Here is a 19,168-nt window from a genome sequence, read left to right as displayed (position 1 = left end):
GGATGCTGGCCCCCCAGGGATGCCTCTGCCTGCCCGCCCCATGCCTTTTCAGACAGCCTCGCTGCAGCCCCCCCCCCCCCCCCAGCACTAACACCCACCAAAGCCATAAGCAGCTGGGGAGGGGGCAGAATGACTTGCGCTTCTTTTGTTTTGAGATAAGATTATCATCAAGACAGAAACATTGACACTTGTACACTCCTGCTTCAAAAAAATCATTCCTGGTCATGTTTCTGTGGGGTGGCAAGGGGAAGAAGGGGCAACAGCAGAGATTCAAGGTGAGAAACACCCACCAAAGCCATAAGCAGCTGGGGAGGGGGCAGAATGACTTGCAAGATGCTTCTTTTGAGATAAGATTATCATCAAGACAGAAACATTGACACTTGTACACTCCTGCTTCAAAAAAATCATTCCTGGTCATGTTTCTATGGGGTGGCAAGGGGAAGAAGGGGCAACAGCAGAGATTCAAGGTGAGAGAGTCCATGAGTGAGGTCAGATTGAGCCCCTGGAGTTCCTCAGCACCCAAAACTGACCGTTAAAGCAGATGAGGAAGCCACAGTAATGAGCAAAACCTACCCAGGTTTATAAGTGCGCTGACAACTTACGAAGCAAAGCCAGGAAGAGAAAAAAAATCCAGATATAACTAAGACACTTCCCACATTTTGCTCTATCACAAGAAAAAATCACCAGTAACGTTTTGCTAAACTGCGTCACTTTCCCAAATACTGTCCCACAAGATGATGCAATTTGTTACGGTTTCTGACTGGAGGGAGAAAGGCCCTTTCTCCATTTCCCTTCAGCAGTGTGGGAGAGGACATGACCAGGAGCCCGACTTCTGTGGAAACCCAATGCTCGTTTTCCAAGAGAAGAGCATGGCTCAAAAGAGTGATTTTCTAAGAAAACTTTTCTAACACTGCGCTACAGGGTTTGCAGAGCAGCACAAAAAGGTCAGTGCAAGGGGACAGAGTAACTTCATTTTCACAGCTCCCCAGATGCTAAAAGCAATCACTTTTGGGCCAGCAATGTCAACTACGAACAGCACAGAGATCCCTGCTTTTGAAGATACGGTACTAAGAGAAGTTGGTGAAAAGACACCAGGCCAGCAGTCCCTTGTGGTCAAAAGAGAACAAACATGTCTTGGAAAAAGAAATCTCACAGCACTTTTGAACGGCTGGACATATCTGTGGGGAAGCCAAGAGGTTCTCCCACACGGTGGACATCTTTCTCAGTAGGTTGGTCTGGCTCCCAGCTAAATGGTTAAGATTGGGCTTCAGCTTGGGACATCCACTATAACATTTGGGACGCTCACTATGATACATTCCCTGGAATGTATTGGTAAAAAATTCCCCCAACATGAATGTTGGATTTTGATTTGTTGTTGTCATATTTTTCCGCCCGAAAAGCTGGCTTTCTGGCACGGGGCTTCTGTACTCATTCCCCCTTGCTTACTCAGGGTTACAAACTGCCACCCTGCTGTCCAGGCTACGACAACCACAGTCTTGTTCACAAGAGCCTTCTGGCGGTGGAAAAAGCTGTGTGCACCGTCAATTTTAAAAGATTTTTAAACAACGTGCACATAATCCTGTGGCCTGGATGCTGCTGAGAAATCACCTCCGACACCTCTGAGGTCATTTTGGGGGATATGGAAAGTTGTTGCTCTGAGTCAATTGCTACAGCAACCATCACTCTAACTTGACAGGAAGACAAGATAGACAAGCATTGCTCCTAAAGCTCCCTGAGAAAAAAATAGGGAAAAACATGGTATCTTGAAGTCCACATATCACATAAAGATACAAGGGGCTCAGACTGCTCCACCTATATTGATCTAGATTGACAGTAACTCTGTGAAAGTCAGTGAATTTTTTCCAGGTTTATAACAACGTAACCAAAACCAGACAATTGCCTCAGGACCATAAGCCTGATTTCTATTTAACCTCAAGGAGGCCACTTGCATAATTAATAGACTGCATCTTGTGGCAAATTTGCTTAATTTTTGCAGTACATTTGGGAATTCAAGGGCTATACCAATCTGAGACCTTATAACTTCTTCACACAAGGGCCAGCCAGAACGGAGGTCAGGAGCCACCTGCCCTTTACAAACTCTTCAAGCCAGGTATTAAAGTACTATAAACCCTTTAGGGAGCAATCTGTTAAAAATGGCCAGCATACAGGAATGTCAGCCAGGGACCAGGAATTTCTGGTTCCTTTTCAACACAAGCTTTGAAAACTGTTCCTAACAAAGAACTGACAGAGGTCCCACTAACTTCTTTTACACCCTTTTCAAAGGAAATAGAGAGAAGAGTCACCTGGCTTCCTTGTTCAATTTCTGTGCTACGAGAAGATATTTGATTACGTAGCTAAATTAATACATGGACTTAAGAAAAGAATTATGGCAGCAGTTTTTCAAGTACTCTGCAGAAGACACCGTTTTGCCTTTGCCTCCGATTGTCCTCCTAAGACTTGAACAGATGGTCTGTAACATTTTCCATCATCGTACTATACTAATTCTTAGGCTGCAAGTAAAGGTGAATGTAAATACTTGCTAACTGTTTTGGCAGCTCCCTCTACAGAGTCAAACCAACATGGGTTTTGACAGGACTGCAGAGTTCTTTGGTACTAATTTTCTAGACAAGTGGCAGGCGAGGTGACTAGACCCTTACATACTTCTGAGTCCAGCACTCAGCGCTGCTTAACATCTTATATTAGATCTCAGGAAAAGCAAATGTGCCTTGTGACACCAACAAGCCACGAGGGATTCCCTGAATCCTCTTCTCTTATTTAAGAGCAGGTTGAAAGCTGCGTTTCTTGAATGTACTGCTCCTATTTCTGAAGACCTGGGCTACAGCTGGCCTCTTCCTCATGCCTGATGTGAGATGCCTAACAATTTAACCATTTCAAGCAGTCCAAACGCACTCCCCTTCTAGATGCGTGAAGGGCTTGAGACCCGATGAAATGCCGAGGGAGGAGGGGAACCCTGAACGGACCAGGAGAGGAAAAATAAATAAATCCTGTGGATGATGCAATCGTGTGATGCCAAGGTACCAGCTCTGCTCAGGCAGGAAGGTTCCCCCTGAAGGTCACTTGGGGGTACAGCATCAAGCCGCTGGGAAAGCACCGGCTTTCTCATCCTGTCCTTTTTAGCTTGAGAAGAAAGGATTTCTCAGTGCTCACATGGTGAGGACAAAAGTAAAAGGTCCTAAACACTGAAGGCTTTGTACATGCCCATCTGTTGGTGGCACAGTCACTGCGCAGAATGAGCATTCCTGAAACCTCAGTTGAGCCTATACTCCCTTTTGAACACCCAAGAAGACGATACTGCACAGTGTCGAGGAACTACCTCAAGCCTATGGTCTGACAGTCTCAGGCCAGACTATGCCCAAAAGAAAGGGAAAATGTGTTTAAGCAGCAGTACCGCATCGGGCTTAACAAGGTCTCCTCTGAGGAGCACGCACAGCTACATCTGCAATGGTGAACAAAGGAGGGAGCGAGGCAGAGCCCAACGGAAAGAAAAGATGATCAAGAAAGAACAGAAGGATTTGAGAAGATGTCCTTAAGTACATATTGCTAAATAAATGAGCATGTGTATTCTCCACTGCTGAAATGGTGGAAGAGCGTAGAGAGCTGCTGCTGCTGCTCTAGGCTTCGCTGCAGACTCTGAACTGGTTTCTTCCCATCTGTACACATAAAAGTGCAGATTCTCATAGAGGTAAACATTCCCATATACAAAGGACACAGTTTATGTGATTTACGGCAAAATAGGATATATACGGTAAAATAGGCAGTGATGATGATGATGATGGAAGAGACAGACTTCAATAAAAACAAAATGCATAACACTATACATAACTGACATCAATCTTACAGCTGCTGGTCCCCAAACGTGCAGAGAAGTCTGCCTGGAAGGTAGGGAGCACGGTTTGTTCCAGAGTTAGAGACGTTGAAAGTTTTAGGTGATTTTTATTTACATTAAAAAAAAAATAATCAAGATGCTGCTATAATCCTATTAAAGAGGGTTTAGAGCTCCCACCAATCCACAAATCTGTCAAGAATTTATGGGTTTAGGCTTGCGAACACTTACTACCAGATGCACTGCTAACCCTTCATGGAAGAAGGGGTTATATACTACTAGTAAGTGGTTACAACGCTGGCCTTATGTTTATAACAGATAGAAAATTCTACCACTTCTAGCTATAAAACAGGCTTTCTGAAAGGCAGAGGGGGGAATCAATCTTAAAAACACTCCATGAATTGATCACAAACTCCAAAACACTTCTTAAAAAATGAGGACGGGGAAAGATAACATGGCCATGAAAAAGCAAAACATAATTGAAATATAGAACAGTAGAGCGTGGAATAATTCATTTAACCCCACTTGAGAGTAAGACTTTCAAACAAGTCACACTTTTGGTTTTGCCAGTCCTTCTCTGAAGCTAGGATAAGTCATTCTTCCACTTTCCACTATACTCTCACACAGATAAGCACAAGACACTAATTATCCATCTTTTTGGTGGAAAGGAGAGGAGCCATACTAGGGAAATTTTTAATTTTGTTTTAAAAAATGAAATTTAAAATGACCAGCAAGCCAAACAGCATTTCCAGATGCTGGTAAAAGTGAAGGCAAGAGTTTCTTCACAGAGCTCTACTGTCATGCCCCAATTCTAACCTTTTACTAGTCCCAGCCAGGAAGCCTCTTTCAAGTGGAGGGCTAGGAATTATCCCCAATAGTTTTAGCATCGCAGAGGGAAGCGTCCGTTGTTGTTACCAGATTGGGATCCTGAGGCACGCTTTCCAAGTAGTGCTTGTGTGCAATGTGTGGTCGTAGTTGAGCAGGTCACATATACATTTCTACAAGCTCTACTACTAAAAAAATTTCCACCTACATAGGAACCTACATAGTTATCCCGTGCAGACCAGCCTGGGTACAGCTGCATATGAAGCTGTCGTTCCTTTCTTGCTAGTTCATAGTATTTCGCTTGTTCTTCTCTGGATAACGCGTGCCACTGAGGTGAAGAAAAGTGAAAAAGACAAAATAAAAAGCACAAGTGGGTTTTTTTAAGCGCGTTAACAGCAGCGTCTATTATTTTTATATAAATACAGCGAGAGTTGATTTTTATTAAAAAAGAGATAAAAACAGATGATCTGGCATGCTGCCATTCATATTTTATTTATAACTCCAGATTATAACTCCAGTAAACTCAACTGAGTCACAACTTATAATTTACGTTCACTCAACCCCTTTTTGTCCTGATGAGAGAGGAGAATTAAGAGAACTAAACAAAAACAAGAGAGCAGGAGAGAGGGTCCAGAAGCTGAACCACTTGTCGTGAGCCAGATCTCAGTTACAGATTTACAGAAGGTCTCCCCCTCCCTTCCCCACTGGCACCCCCTCTCCTCTCCTGGCTCTCACAGGTGCTGATACTGGTACTGTACTTCCCAAAGGCTTTTTCCTTCCCCATTTACTTTTCTGCCTGTTTCTAGGACAAAATAAGAACTTTGAGATTTTTCCATCCCCAGGTGATGGAAACAACATTGAAATAACACTGCTATTAACTCCCCCCCTTCCTTGTGAATGACCCCACTAGCAAAAAGTGTCTGCAAAAACAAAAAACAAAAGAAGGCCTTCGGTTTAGTTACTTCCCTATCTATTACCAAAAGAACAGGAAAACATGGTGATTCAGAAGGCTGCAACTCCCCTTCTCTGCAAGCAGCGTGAATCCTACCAAGTTTCAGTCCCTGTGTGGGCTTCTCCCTTGTTACCTACCCTTCGACCAAGGATTTGGTTGATGGCTGCGCTCTCTTTCAATGTGCATTCTGCTACAACTTTTGCTCTCATTTCCTTCATATACAACATAAATGCATTAAGAGGTTTCTTTATGTGTGGCTTCTTTTTCTCTTCTTCTTTTTTGGAGTCCTGATGTTTTCTGAAGGGTAAAGATACAACAGACATAAACCTCACAGTGAGAACTCTTGTGAATTTATTAAATTAATCCCCTCAATCCCTCTAGCATTAATCCTCAGAAATTAGTCTCTAAAAAGAGGACCAGAAGGTTCTCTAGGGCCTTCACCCTGGCTGCTGTATGAGAACAGTTTTAAGAGCATTATAAGATAACCTATCTCATATTTACACAATATCACCAAGTACCCTCTCAGCTCCTAGAAGAACCTCAGAAGGACATGGGCACTCAGGAAAATGGGTTCATGGGGAGGGCTTGTGAGCATGATGGTAGAGGAAATAATTACACCCCATCATCACTGGGAACTGAAATGCTGTCTTTCTGCTTCACCTGTGAAATGAAAGGCAAGAGGCACCAGAAGCACTAGGGGCAGAGGTAGACCAGGGCTCTCCTCGGTTCAAACCTGAACTTGATACCAGCTCTCTTTGCAGCTTTGAACAAGCCATTTATGCTCTGATTTATTGTCTCCTGTTGTGCATCCGGTATCTCATGGCTTCAAACCAGGCACTGAGTAACAGGGAAACCGGTCAAGAAGCTTGAATATTGATCAAGAAAATTCCACTTCCTTGTTAAAATGGGTGAAATTAATAACTACTTGTCTATGTCACAGAATGACTCTGAAAGACTGTTACCATTATTTTGACACACTTTGGTACTTAAACCATGTTCAAATCAATTAGAACAGAAGAGAAAAAGCAAGTCAAAAAATATTTTACAGCAAAAACATTCCTACAAATCCAAGCCTTTCTGAAAGCCACACATGCACAGGTGATGCTTTGGGTGTTCTAATAAGATGACACGGGAAGCAACAACTTACGAGCTGTGGAGTGAGCCAACGTCGCTCTGGGAAGATTCCTGTTTGACTGTTGGTGTGACTATGGCCGGATGAGGGATTCCAGTTGTATGTAAACTATGGTGTGGCGGGACCATGTGTGGAGGAAACCTAGAGGAGAGAAAGCTGTGTAAATCGTCAGAATAAAAATGAATGAATGGGGAGGGATGTGTACACACATTTAAAAAAAAAAAGGCATATAACAAGCACATGACAGCTAGACAAAGTATATGAAAGCTGGCAGCATTAATTAGCAATAAATTAAACATAATGACTCTTCTAATGTCATTAAAGCCAATCTTCCCCTTCATTATCATTACTGACATGAGACATCATGATTTTTAACATCTTTAACAAAAGGCAAATTCAACTGGATGAACTTGGATGAAAGTGGAATTTCAGCTACCTCCAAGAAAATCCACCAGTCCATTTCTTTGCTAAGAAATTATCTGTGGCAACCAAGGAATCAATTTTTATAGTTCTGAATCATGTTGTGAATTTGGGATGACATCTTTTGTTGCATATCGACAGCAAAATAAAATATTAATGCCAACACAATCTAGATGCATTTTTTATAATCCTTATAGATGCCTCATTAGCTACATTTTGTTGATGGAGCAAAGGAAAATATTTATTTATCTCTAATAAATCTCTGAGTCACATTGCTTTAACAGGAGGTGGGAAGATTGTGGAATTAAGTCAGTTTTGACCTAGGTAGCCTAGGAAGGCTTAAATTCATGCAAAATAACAGTCTAGCCTTTCTAAAGAGAAAACATGTTGTCAGCTTTATGGTTTATGGTCATATACACGGACAGGCCCCAGTCCTGCAACTGGATTCAGAGGGTTATGCAACCCTTCTGCATAAATCTAATTGCTTGGTCAGGGCCACAGCACGAACATGGCACAATCATTCAGACTCTTTACTTTTTAACCAAAATGAAGAAACTTCTCAAAAGCAAGATTGACTTCTTATCATTATTTCTCAACAGTCTCAAAAAGATTTTGCGGTGAATAAGGAAAGCATGCTATGACTGTGTGCCCTTCCCTTAGAAAACCCCCACCGAAGTCAACAGGTTTCCAGGGAATGGGATCTAGCCTAAAATTTTGGCTCAGAAATAACTTCCCCCAAAATTCTGAAGCTAAAGTCATCTAGCAAACGACAAGGTTTTTTATCATTGCAAATCCCTACTCTCATCCCAGATTTTGAACCATCTTGGTCTAAATAAAATACCCCAAGACTATGGAACACACAACGGGATAAAGAATTATTTCTTCTATCATCAATATACAATGACTTTTTCTATCAAACAGGACTTAAAATGGGGTGATATACCATGGATAAATAGACTGTGTACAAGTATCAGAAATATAATGGGATTTCTTTATTTGTCCCCTCTTATAAATTCCACTACTGATCTTAAACCCTGCCCCCCCCAACTGCCTAGACATTCCCTACATTCACAAGATGACACAGTAGTACTTTCATGAACAAGAGGTACTGTCCACTATGAGCTCTGAGGATCTTTGTCTGTCAGCTGGTAGTACTCAGGATCATTATACAGAAGTATTTTGTCTTTGAAGACAGTGGTGGGAAGAGCAGGGACTGACAGGGAGAATGTGAAATTGTTCAAACTGTAGAGAATTGCAGTTCCTCACAAACAAAGGCATGGAGGGAAGGAAAGGAGAAGGGTGTAATGGCAAGGGAAGAGCGAAACAGGCAGCAAAATGGCCATTCCTACCTCTGCTAAAGACTCACGGACACAAATCTCCAAGTGGATTGTCAAAATGCCTTCCCCACTCTCTGACAAAAGTAGCTGAGAGAGAAATGCATGTTTGGGGAAATGCTTTGGTGCATGGTAGGTCAGGAGAGAAGACAATGGCGAGGCTGCAAGGAGACCGACATCCTGGTCCCACTTCTGCCACAGAATTGCCTCACCATCAGCAAGACACAAACTGGGCCTTTGTATAATTTTTTTCTGTTCTCCCTTTCTTTATTTTTGTGTGTATGTATTTTGATTGGACATACTTAAAGTTTGTTCACACAGTGCCTGGGGCCTTCAGCCATAGTACAATGCAAACAATAAAAACTGACAGGAAGAGCTTTTTTTAAAAAAATAACTTATGAACATGGGTGAAAATAAAACCCATGGCAAAATCCTGACCTCACTGAAAGTGGTATAAGCATAGTGATGAAAAGTTGACACACATCCTATCGAATGACTGTCTGTCCTAGGCAAGACCCAGCGTTCAAGAGAGGACTATGCTGCTGGGGCTAGCTAGGGTTCAAACTGGAACAAGAGCCAGTGACAATGGGACAATGAAGGATGAAGACAGAGACGAAAAGCCTACCTTCAGAGAACAGGCCGGAAGAGCTGCGCTTGTTTGACATGAGGACACAGTGGGAAGGGCAGTGGACATACACCAGCAAGGAAGAAGAGCTGAGCTGAGTGCAGTGGTAGCACAAGGACAAAAGGGTATGAGAGTGGACTTGAATAAGATTAGACTCATCACTGGAGAAGGGCTCCCAAATATCACAAAAGACTAATTACAGCTGGAGTTAATGGGGACAAAAGATGGTGCTTGTTAAGCTTCTGAAGAGGATCCTGTGATGTGGCCATGATAACTGGGTCATAGACTTGCTTCTCAAATGAGTATCTGGTCAAAAATTAAAACACACTGCAAAATGAACTCTGCCTACATGGTCGATTGTTGTTTCCTTTGAACATCCTGACCGTACAAATTCAACAAAAGATAGGGGGTTATTTTATTTGTTTATTTTTGATGAAGATTTAAGTACCTCCAGCTAATAAAAAATTGAGGAGGGTGAAGAAAATCTGCAAAAAATGTAACTTCCCCCCTAATTATGGGAAAAATGTTTTCCCAATTACCGTTTAAGAGAAAGAAAGTATTTGCACATCAGAGAGTAACCAGATGGGGAGGAAGGGCAGCAGAGGAGGAAAAGCCTACGTACGCATGTTGTGTGAAAGTCTGGAGGATGGCGAGGACTTCAGCTGGGCTGAAATTTTAAGCACTGAGCTATAAACTTCAGAGACACAGCAGCCTTAATCAACAAGGCATCTGCAGCTCAGTAGTTATTTTCCGGGTGGCAGTCTCCCCAAGGAAGTTGTGTGTTCATTGCCAATGACCGTTCATTATTTCACACTGAATCTCTCTCCCTCCAAGACACAAGGCTGCCTATTGGACTTACACACTCCTTCCTATGTTTGGGGCTATAAAAACATGCTCCAGAACCCAAAGTTGCTCTCACAATCCCATGGACTTCAGTGGACTGGGTGAGAGTTCAGCCCAAAGTCTGAGTACCTACTTATTTCCACGTAGACATCCACCCACATGGCAATATGAGTGGGGGAAGAGTGTTAATTTTTAAGTTCCTGGCTACACACCAACTTCAGTAATTACATTCAGCAAAAGTGAATTTCCCCTGAAATTTCAATTACAGAAGGTATTTTCCACTGCCACCACCTAACTGCTGTGCAGTGTTTGTCTGGCGTAACTCTGCTAAATTATTTCCTGATTTCCTCTCACAGCAGTTGTTTTTTCATAGTGGGTCCACTGTTTGCCCATCAGTCAGTTAACCCTATCTCAATTTACATTAAGGGCATATTATAGAGGGGTAATGAAGGATCAAGAGATGTTATAAGCATGTTGCATGCATACAAAGTGAGTGGGGCGATACTACAAGCAGAGAAAAGAGTTGTAAATGGTTAAAACAACCTGAAGACACTACCTTAATAGTCTAAACCATTTATGAAAATCACTATTAGTCACCCATTAACCTTTTATAAACTATTCATAAGCACACTTTAACTAATGAACTGTAATTACTAAGCTAAGAGAATATTCAGGGTTGGGAAGCATTATATGCTCCAAAGGTCTATACCATAATGCAGGCAAAGACAGGAACTACTTTAAATGTGGATGGAGGGGTGAGATTGGGGTCTGCCCTGGCTTCAACGTTTGGGCAGAGTCAACACAGCAATCCCAAGGCTTGTACCAGGGCGCTGCGGGGCTGTTGCCAGGAGGCCAGCCATGAACGGCATGTCCGCAGGCAAGCGTGGGCATCCCCAGGCACGCCAGCCCCATCTCCCAAGTGTGTTGGCTACTCAGGGCAAGGGCTGTCCCACGGCTGAGCTCAGGCGTTCTAGCTGATATGGCAGGCATGAGAAAACATGCGTCGAACCACATATCAGAGCACGGTCTGCCCAGAGGGTGTTCCCATGTATGGGAAACCAGGAGAGAAGTTTCTGGGCTGAAACAAAGGATAAACATCTTAAATCTATTCATCACTCTGCGTGTGTGCCTGAGCATGTGTGCGCGTACAGGCTTATGTCAGAGACAAAAAGAAAGGCTGTGTGCGTATATGCACACCCCTCACCTTCGCCTAAGACATCCCCTTGTATTTTTTTCTCTAGACAAGTATTCCATGAATTGCAATAAACACCCTAAAAATTCTAAGCAGCTCATTATACACCACTGTCTCCTTTTATGGCTCCAAGCCAGAATATAATGATGAGTCTTAACTTGTTAAGGACAACTAATTTTTTGTTCCTGGCTGTCTCAGGGGCTTCTCTCTTACTCACTCTCACTTTACTTCACTGTTGACATGTTTCTGTTAACTGGATGTCATCTGCCTGCCTTGATTTTATGCACAAGCAGTGGGATGCATTTTTCTGTGCAACAATTCTGCTTTGAGTTGCATTAGATTTGTCATTATTCTCTCATTTTCCCCTTGCACTTGTAACATTTCATCTATTCCTGCCTTATTTTTTGAGCCACGGTGCACCCACATTATGGTTTATACATGATCTTGCTCCCTTTGAAGCCGGCAGATTTCAGAGCCAGCCCTCGTCAGGAGAAGTGCCTGCTACCAATTTAGCAGGCTGAGGGCCCCGAGCTCCAACAACTCAATCTAAAGGGGGTCACAGGGTGGCACAAGCGAGTGTCAGCAAGTGCTGTTTAATTGCCAATCTAGGCTTCTCCATGGTGTTTAAAGTATAATGACCCATCACTTAATTCTGAGAAGTCCTGGCCCTGCTGCTGAATGGAATGAATATCAAAGGATGTGCTAGAACAGGGCAAGGAGCCTACATTTCCTATAACTGCCATAAGTATAATAGACCTCTACTTCTGTCGTCCCATTACCACAATAATGTATTTAATTTGCTGTGTACTCTTTTTAACTAGATACCTTTCATAAAGCCTATCTTGGGAATATAGTCTCCCCCCTCCCACATCTCCCCCCTCCCTCAAATGACTAGCCTCTCTAATAATAATTAAACTAAATCAAGCTCTACTTTGCCTCACACCATGCCTGCAAGTCTTTTATAGATATTAAAAAAGATTAAATGGAGGGAGGGAACCATTGTTTAAATTTGCAGCTCTCCCCAATCCAGGATTTTTTTCTCCCCTGTGCTGGGTCTATTAATTTTTTTTTTCAAGTTGATTTTCCAGTTGTCTCTCTATTTGCTGGAGCAACACGGGCAAATTTTAATTTTTTGCTTTTACTCTACTTATCTAAAGCACACAACACACTATTTCCTTACCCATCCCCCCCGCATCTTTTCCTCCTTAAATCCTCTATACACCAACCTTCACATATTAAACTGCAGAGATGGAGAGGAAGGGACAGAGCAGGGAAGAGATGTGGAACCTTGCTATGTAATGCATGCTAATTTAATTATGTGCCATCATCAAAATGGATTAGCTGTTTCAGCCCATCAGGAAAGTCTAAACCTCCACCGATTTAATTAACCAGACTGAAAATCAGATGAACAGAAAATAAAACTATCATTAGGAGCAATTAGTGATTACTTAAACATAGTGCTGCCAACCAGTTTGTAAATAAAACTAGCAGCCCCTGGAAAATTAGATGGAATTAATTGGAGGTAGGGAGGGGGAGAAATATATACTTCTAAAGCTTTAGAGGGTCAGGCAGGCCCTTTTATGTTGACTATCAGTGTTTGGAGCTTTGGTAGGGGAAAACATAGTGCAATAACCTTCCTCCCAACTCTGCTTGAAGAGCAGCCCTCCTCCCTCCTGAGACTTCCCTCTCGCACACAGAGCGCTGCTCTGGGTGATAGCCACCGAGAAAGCAAAAGGTATCACGACTTCTCCTCCCTGCTCTTTCAACATCACATTCTCCCAGCTTTTTCATTTAGTTTGGCTTATAAAGATGACTTCCCGCTCCTCCACCTCTCCCTCAAAAACAAATTCTTAAAGCCCAATGACAGCACTAGGACACCCTCTTCTCCTCAAATGGGAAGGTACCCCTCGTCCTCTCTTCCTCTGCCCCACCAAAAAACTAAGGATGACTATTTAACTGAAGTGCTTTCAGAAATACGCTTCCTAGATGAAATGCCCTCCTCTAGAGAGGGCGGCAGGAGGAGTTACATTTGCTCTCAATTCAGGACCTCAGCATTTGAACTCACCTTGACATGGAAGCATTGACGGTCAGAGCTGTTGGGTAAGGGTGGCGGAAACCCCCTGTCGTGATTGGGTACACTGGCTGACCTTGCCTGGCAAAAAAGAAGGGAAAGAGAGAATAAGAGAAAGACAAAAGGGTTTAAAAAAAAAAACAAACCCAACAAAAAACTTCTCTCTGCACAGTAAGCTTTATTCTCATTTGATCAGAACAAAAATCTTGGGGATTGTACAGCAAGGATCAAAGGAAAGAAACACAGAACAATTTGAATGCCATAAATCAGATAGGAATGGCTAATTAAATTTTATAACCTCTGCTTATGTCAATAGAGACCCTCTCCCCAAGCTGAAACTAGGTGTTTTGTTGTAATAATTAAAGGCGAAGTCTCGCTTGCTTTAATGGAGCCATCACACTAATTGAGGGCTACACATCCAAAGGAAAACAATAATGAATGTAAATTTATACCAAAATAAAGTACAGTGAATCAAAGGACTTCAGTTGCGCTTTGGGCCTCTTTCGGTATTTAGATCTCGGTGAGAAAACATTAAATTAACAGAGCTTAATTTGTAGCCTTTTGTCAGATTAACAAGTGTTGACAAGAGTTACCGGGGGAGAGTCCCCAAGAAGTATTGTGGGTAACCAATAGACAATCACACCTCATTACAATAATTAAAAAATACAGCAACATGCAAAACAGCATCCTCATGAAAGACACACAACTTTTTCTGATTGAGGTTTGTCTGTGCTGGCTAGTTCTTTTCATCTGTCCTTCAAATATATCATCTGACTGGGCAGGATGCTTTCTGAGGGGGGTCCTATGCTAGAGACATGCAGGCCAGTTGAGGATGGGTGGGTTTGGAAGTTGATGGTGAAGCATGAGTGGCAATGAGAGGGGAAATAAAAACCTTGGGTTACTTCTGCAAAGTTGGCCATGCTATTCTCCTAGAGCAAAAGCAAATGTGATGGTATCATCCCTCAACAAAAAACACTTGGAGAAGCTGTAAGAGCTGTGGTAGATAAGTATGCCATGGATGCTGACTTGTTATAAACCAGTGGTGATGACACAGTCTTCCTGTGACAGAGATGGCCATTAGCCTGATGAAACTGGCCACACATGGCAACATTTGAGTGGTTTGGCAGCCATGACATGAGGTTCAAGGACAAACCTGTGTCTGCAAACATAAAGATGTAAGGCTCTGAGACACAGATGAGCAATGAGGCACAGGTCAATGACAGTGAGGAATTTCTTCCCTGCACTCTCATGTCTTTAATGTTACTGACTTTTGGCATTAGCTGAGTATATTTGTTTTAAATGCCGAGGCTGTTACTGTGCAAACTTGAGGTAAGCCGTTGCAACAGAGGAGCATGAGATGGCTGTACTGCAGCTGGGCCCTGCAAGCAATAAAGGAGCTGACATGCATTCTACCAGCGTTCAGGGTGTCCTACGTAAAAAGTAAATCACCACAAATGAGGAATTTAAGATTTCAGGGAGCAATGCTCTGGGTTTTTCTTCTGCTCATGCTGTGCTCTTTTGGAGAAACAGCCTTCTGCAGAGAGCTGATGGACATGCTTCACACTCAGGGTGGGAGAGCCTCTACGCAAACAAGTTGCACGACCACCCTGCGAGGAAGGGCAGCCTGCAAAGTGGCCAGAAGCAGGCTGCCGTGGCCGAGGTCTGAGCTCCAGCTCTCCTGCATCCACACTTCTGTGCTTGAGAGAGGCCCCCAAAGCCTTTGACACCAATTCACCTCCCTGCCCAAGACCTGGGTGTGTGTGGGGACCCCCTGCTCTGCCCTGCTCTCCTACGGGGTGCGAACTCCATTTCCTTACAGAGGGCAAACTTGTGAAGAGGTATTTAGCACAGCTGGCCAAACAACATCGAGCCGGAACAAACTATTTCTAGCTTTGGGCAATTCATTTCTAAAGAAATATGATCTCCCCAAAATTGATGAGGCCTGTTATATGAGAAAAATAGGGTAATAGTCTTGATTTATAATGCAGAGAACCATTGTATCCAGCAATACAAATGTATTTTGTAAGTATTTAAATCAAATATACTGTACAAAAGGCCTCAGCAGGGCTTAAGTGCATTATAAACCCATTGCAGAGACAGCAACATAAGAAAAAAAGAAAATAAGAACTTAATTACTGGAGGGAACCTCATACCCAACAAGGCTCTGCAAGTGGGATATGAGGAGCTGAAAAGAAAACAAAACCCCAAACTAACTTTCCACGGCTCTTTTTCTTAGCCGGTTTTAAAGTAAACTAATTCCTCTTTCTTGTTTGCAAGAAAATTCCATTCCTTAGATGCCAACTGCCCAGCCACGTCTCGACCAGGAATGCTGCTCACTGGCCGATATAAAGCTCTACTGTTTCACAAGAAAAACGAAAGGGGTTTCAACAGGGAAGGCCAATGAAATTTCAAATTGTACATTTATAGTGAGGATGGCCCTGGTAAAAAATAGTCCATGAGAACCACCCTGAGCCCCCAGAAAACCAGATCTGAGAAAAACCCACATGGTGAAGTGTAAATGCATCAACAAGAAAAGGACATTTCTGCAGAAGGGTTTAAAAATTCATGCTTCACAAGCTGTCAGCTGGTTGAGATGACATGCAAAGCTGTGTCCAACTGCTCATGTTTGTTTAAGACCACATGACCTGGCATAAGTTTTAATTAATCTTCATGAGGTGGGTAAATTCATAACCACTCAATGAAGTGGCAGTTGGCAAACAGACTTATCTCAATGCACACACACATGCGCACACACACGATTTTTAACATAAATTTTACACATCAAAAAAGAAAAAGGAAATTAAAAAAATGGAACTCCTTACTGTGGTACTAACCATCCTAGCGGATGGGGGATTTGTCCTACAGTGCCTGGTGATAACGGATAATAAGGAGATATATCTGGAGGATGTGGAGGCCTTGGAATTCCTATGGAAGAAGAACATAAAGCAGCGTTAGGATTGAGACATGGAAATAAATAAAGTATAAGGAAAAAACACATATGTTTCTAAATTGCTATCTATTCATTTTTATTACAATACTCATGGCTTCACTTTGGGTTTCCAAAGGCTGTTTCACAGTCTTATTTTATAAAGTGAGCCTCTTCGCATCTTGTTAAATGAGATTCAACCAGAAAAACTGATGTGATTCGCTCCCTCAGTCACCTCTCCAATCAGAGATAATTATTTTGTTATTTAGGATGAGAATTTAGGAGTCTCCGCTATAGTTTTGGTGTGATGCTGTGCTAGGTGCTGTCTTAAATGCCCAACAGAAAGATGGTCCCTGTATCAACTTCATGGTTATTTTAGTCTCAAAGTCACCAAAAAAGCACAGGCCCTACCCACATGTTGACTGGGTACTCAATAGCATGGCGTTATTCCAAAGTAACCTCCAAAACGAGTTACAAAGTCATTATAATTGCAAACAAAGTTTGCTTTTGAGCAGACCTAGGAAACCTTTCCCAAAACCTAGGAGTGGAGGTGAGAGCCCCTGGAAATACTTGGTAAAACCAGGGGCAGATGTTGAAGGCATGCAGGGAAGGACAGAGAGCCCATCCATCCTCTCTGAAACTGGTGCAGTTCCTACTCGGAGAGCAGAAGACAGCTCCAGACACAAGCCCTAAATCTTAACGCTCCTTACCTTAAGAACAAGTGGGAATTACTCAGAGGAGTAAGGGTTACAAGACTGGGTCTTTCAATTAACAAGCCAGAGCACAATTACACAGCAGAAGCAAAATTAAAACAGAGAGCATTAAAAGGAAGGGGTACTGTATTCATGGCTAAAAACTATTTTTTTAAGTCACTCGGGAAGCTTTTAATCTCTAAATTAAATCTCCTTGTGTGACATTTTCATGCAGACATTGCTTTTTCTCCATTACAAAACCCAAACAGATTAACTGGGCTTTAACCATCCGGCGAGCTATTTGCACACTTGAAAGAATGTTCACAGAAGAAAAGTAAACAGTCCACAGACGTTAATCATATGTTTTACGATAACCATTTAAAAGCTATTCCCTGTACTACCATTATTTAAATGAGAGGTTGACTATGCCATTCACTTGCAATACCCAGGGATGGCGAGATGGATTCCTTTTAAGCCATGTGAAGTTAGCATTAAGCACAATTAAAAGGGGGCCCCAGTTGAAGCATAGGGAGTGAAAACCAGCTAATGCACAGCCTCATTCAAGGGCTGGAGTTTAGATAAATTATCTGCATACATTAGGGCTGACATAGAGCGATTCCTTTGACATGAATTCAGTTTCTGATGTACTTTCCAATTAACTAGCTGGGATTTGGATTAACAAAAACAAAACCACTGTCACTAGGAACTCAATGCAGCCTGAAGAAAGAAGATTGACACTGTTTGACTTCTCTGAGCCCTCAGGTTAAACAGGGACTCTTAAAAAGTTAGAATAACATGTAAATTCTACTCTGTAACACCAATAAATCTAGTCAGGGTTTTACGCGGTGCTCTATATTCAAGAAGACTGCCCTTCAGGCTGAACTGAGAGTTGGGTAGACTTACATTGGGGAAAAGAGTTGCAAGTGTAGAGCTGGAGCTAAGTAGTTAGAGTGGATGAAAATTCAACATTATAGGAGAAAAATGGCTGAACTCCTGACACAGAAACAATGGGATTTGGGGAATTAAAAGAGATTCGTTTTGAAACTGGTCATAACCCACCACCTTTAAAATTCCAGCTGCAATTTGTAAGTGCAGATCACAGAACGTACATGTTTAACTCTGGGTTGTGCATGCAAACCAAGCACTTGGTAGATCGAACTACTAGCTGGGGTATCATGCTTGCAAAAAACCACACCTGCAAACAACCCCACACATGCAACTCTGGTATCACCCTGCAGAAGCTTTATGAAAATTCACCCAGTAGGTTTCCTTCTGAAGCCTAATTGGCTTAAAAAGAAACTATTTTGTCTGGGTTCTTGCATGCGTGTGACATTTTACATGCCCCCTTTGGTGCTCCAGCATAGGAAATCCTTCCTCTTGCACTCCTTCCCCCAACACGCAAAATGGAAAGATCCACACACCCACTCTCAAAAAACCCCACGCTATTTCCCACCTACCTGTTTTGGGATCTACGTCGGCTGGTAAGTGCGGAGGAGGGTTTCCCGGTGTGAAGTGCTCATTGCTGTACGTGATAAGCGGTGTAAGAGGGTGTACATGGTGTGGGTGCTGCACAACTGGCACTTTGTTAGACTGTCAAGAGAAAAAGGTCGACGGCGTTAGAGGAGTGCCAGGTACTCCCCACTGCAGCACAAGGCATGGCATACAGAAATCTGAGTACCCAGGATTTCAACACAGTCCTCAGACTTTTCCAGATCCCTTCTTGGCATCACCCTTGCAGTTTTCCCACTCTCTTGCTTAAAACCTCCTCACACGCTTTCCTTCCTCTTGAGTTTCTTTAATCTTTTTGACCTGTTGTGCTCCTGTACGGAGCAACAGCAATTCTTTAAAATCTTTCCTTTTTAGTTTATAATCTTACGCTTCACCTCCAAGATGCAGGCAGACTCCTCAGTGAGGGGCTGACAGAGTCCCCCATTTAATTAGCACGAGACCCAGATGCTCACTGACCTGGTAGGTCTTTTCCTTTCCCCTTCCTGTCCTCACTTTCAGTTCTGCATTTTACCGCTCATTGCAAATACTCCAGATAAAAAGCCTTTGTAGTGCTAGAGTATTCCCTTCATCAGCAAGCATTAAGCTGACAAGCGATCACCTGCATATTTTATATATATATATTTTAGAAGAACTGATTAATTATCAATTCATCAGAGTGCTAATAAATGGAAACTGGATACTGATGAATTAGGATACTAAAATATTCAGCTATATAAATAATGGCAAAAACACAGATAAAGCCATTGAAATTAACACCCTTGTGGGGGAAAAATAATCATGCAGATATCATGAGGTTTTCCCTG

General features: G+C 42.5%; 1 protein-coding gene across 1 annotated transcript in view; it reads right to left on the bottom strand.

The window, feature by feature from the left end:
- TCF7L2 (transcription factor 7 like 2) overlaps positions 1-19,168 on the bottom strand; it is a 252,300-nt gene that overhangs the window by 10,091 nt on the left and 223,041 nt on the right. The window contains exons 3-8 of the mRNA XM_019471644.1: positions 18,314-18,446; positions 16,061-16,163; positions 13,233-13,319; positions 6,769-6,894; positions 5,759-5,918; positions 4,890-4,997 (exon numbers count right to left, since the gene is read on the bottom strand). Of these exons, the coding sequence (XP_019327189.1) occupies positions 4,890-4,997; positions 5,759-5,918; positions 6,769-6,894; positions 13,233-13,319; positions 16,061-16,163; positions 18,314-18,446 (717 nt within the window). The remainder of the gene's footprint in view (positions 1-4,889; positions 4,998-5,758; positions 5,919-6,768; positions 6,895-13,232; positions 13,320-16,060; positions 16,164-18,313; positions 18,447-19,168) is intronic.

The sequence above is a fragment of the Aptenodytes forsteri genome, unplaced genomic scaffold (assembly GCF_000699145.1).
Source record: "Aptenodytes forsteri isolate BGI_AS27 unplaced genomic scaffold, ASM69914v1 Scaffold15, whole genome shotgun sequence".
In the NCBI taxonomy this organism is placed as follows: Eukaryota; Metazoa; Chordata; class Aves; order Sphenisciformes; family Spheniscidae; genus Aptenodytes; species Aptenodytes forsteri.
This window is presented reverse-complemented; position numbering and strand designations above follow the sequence as displayed.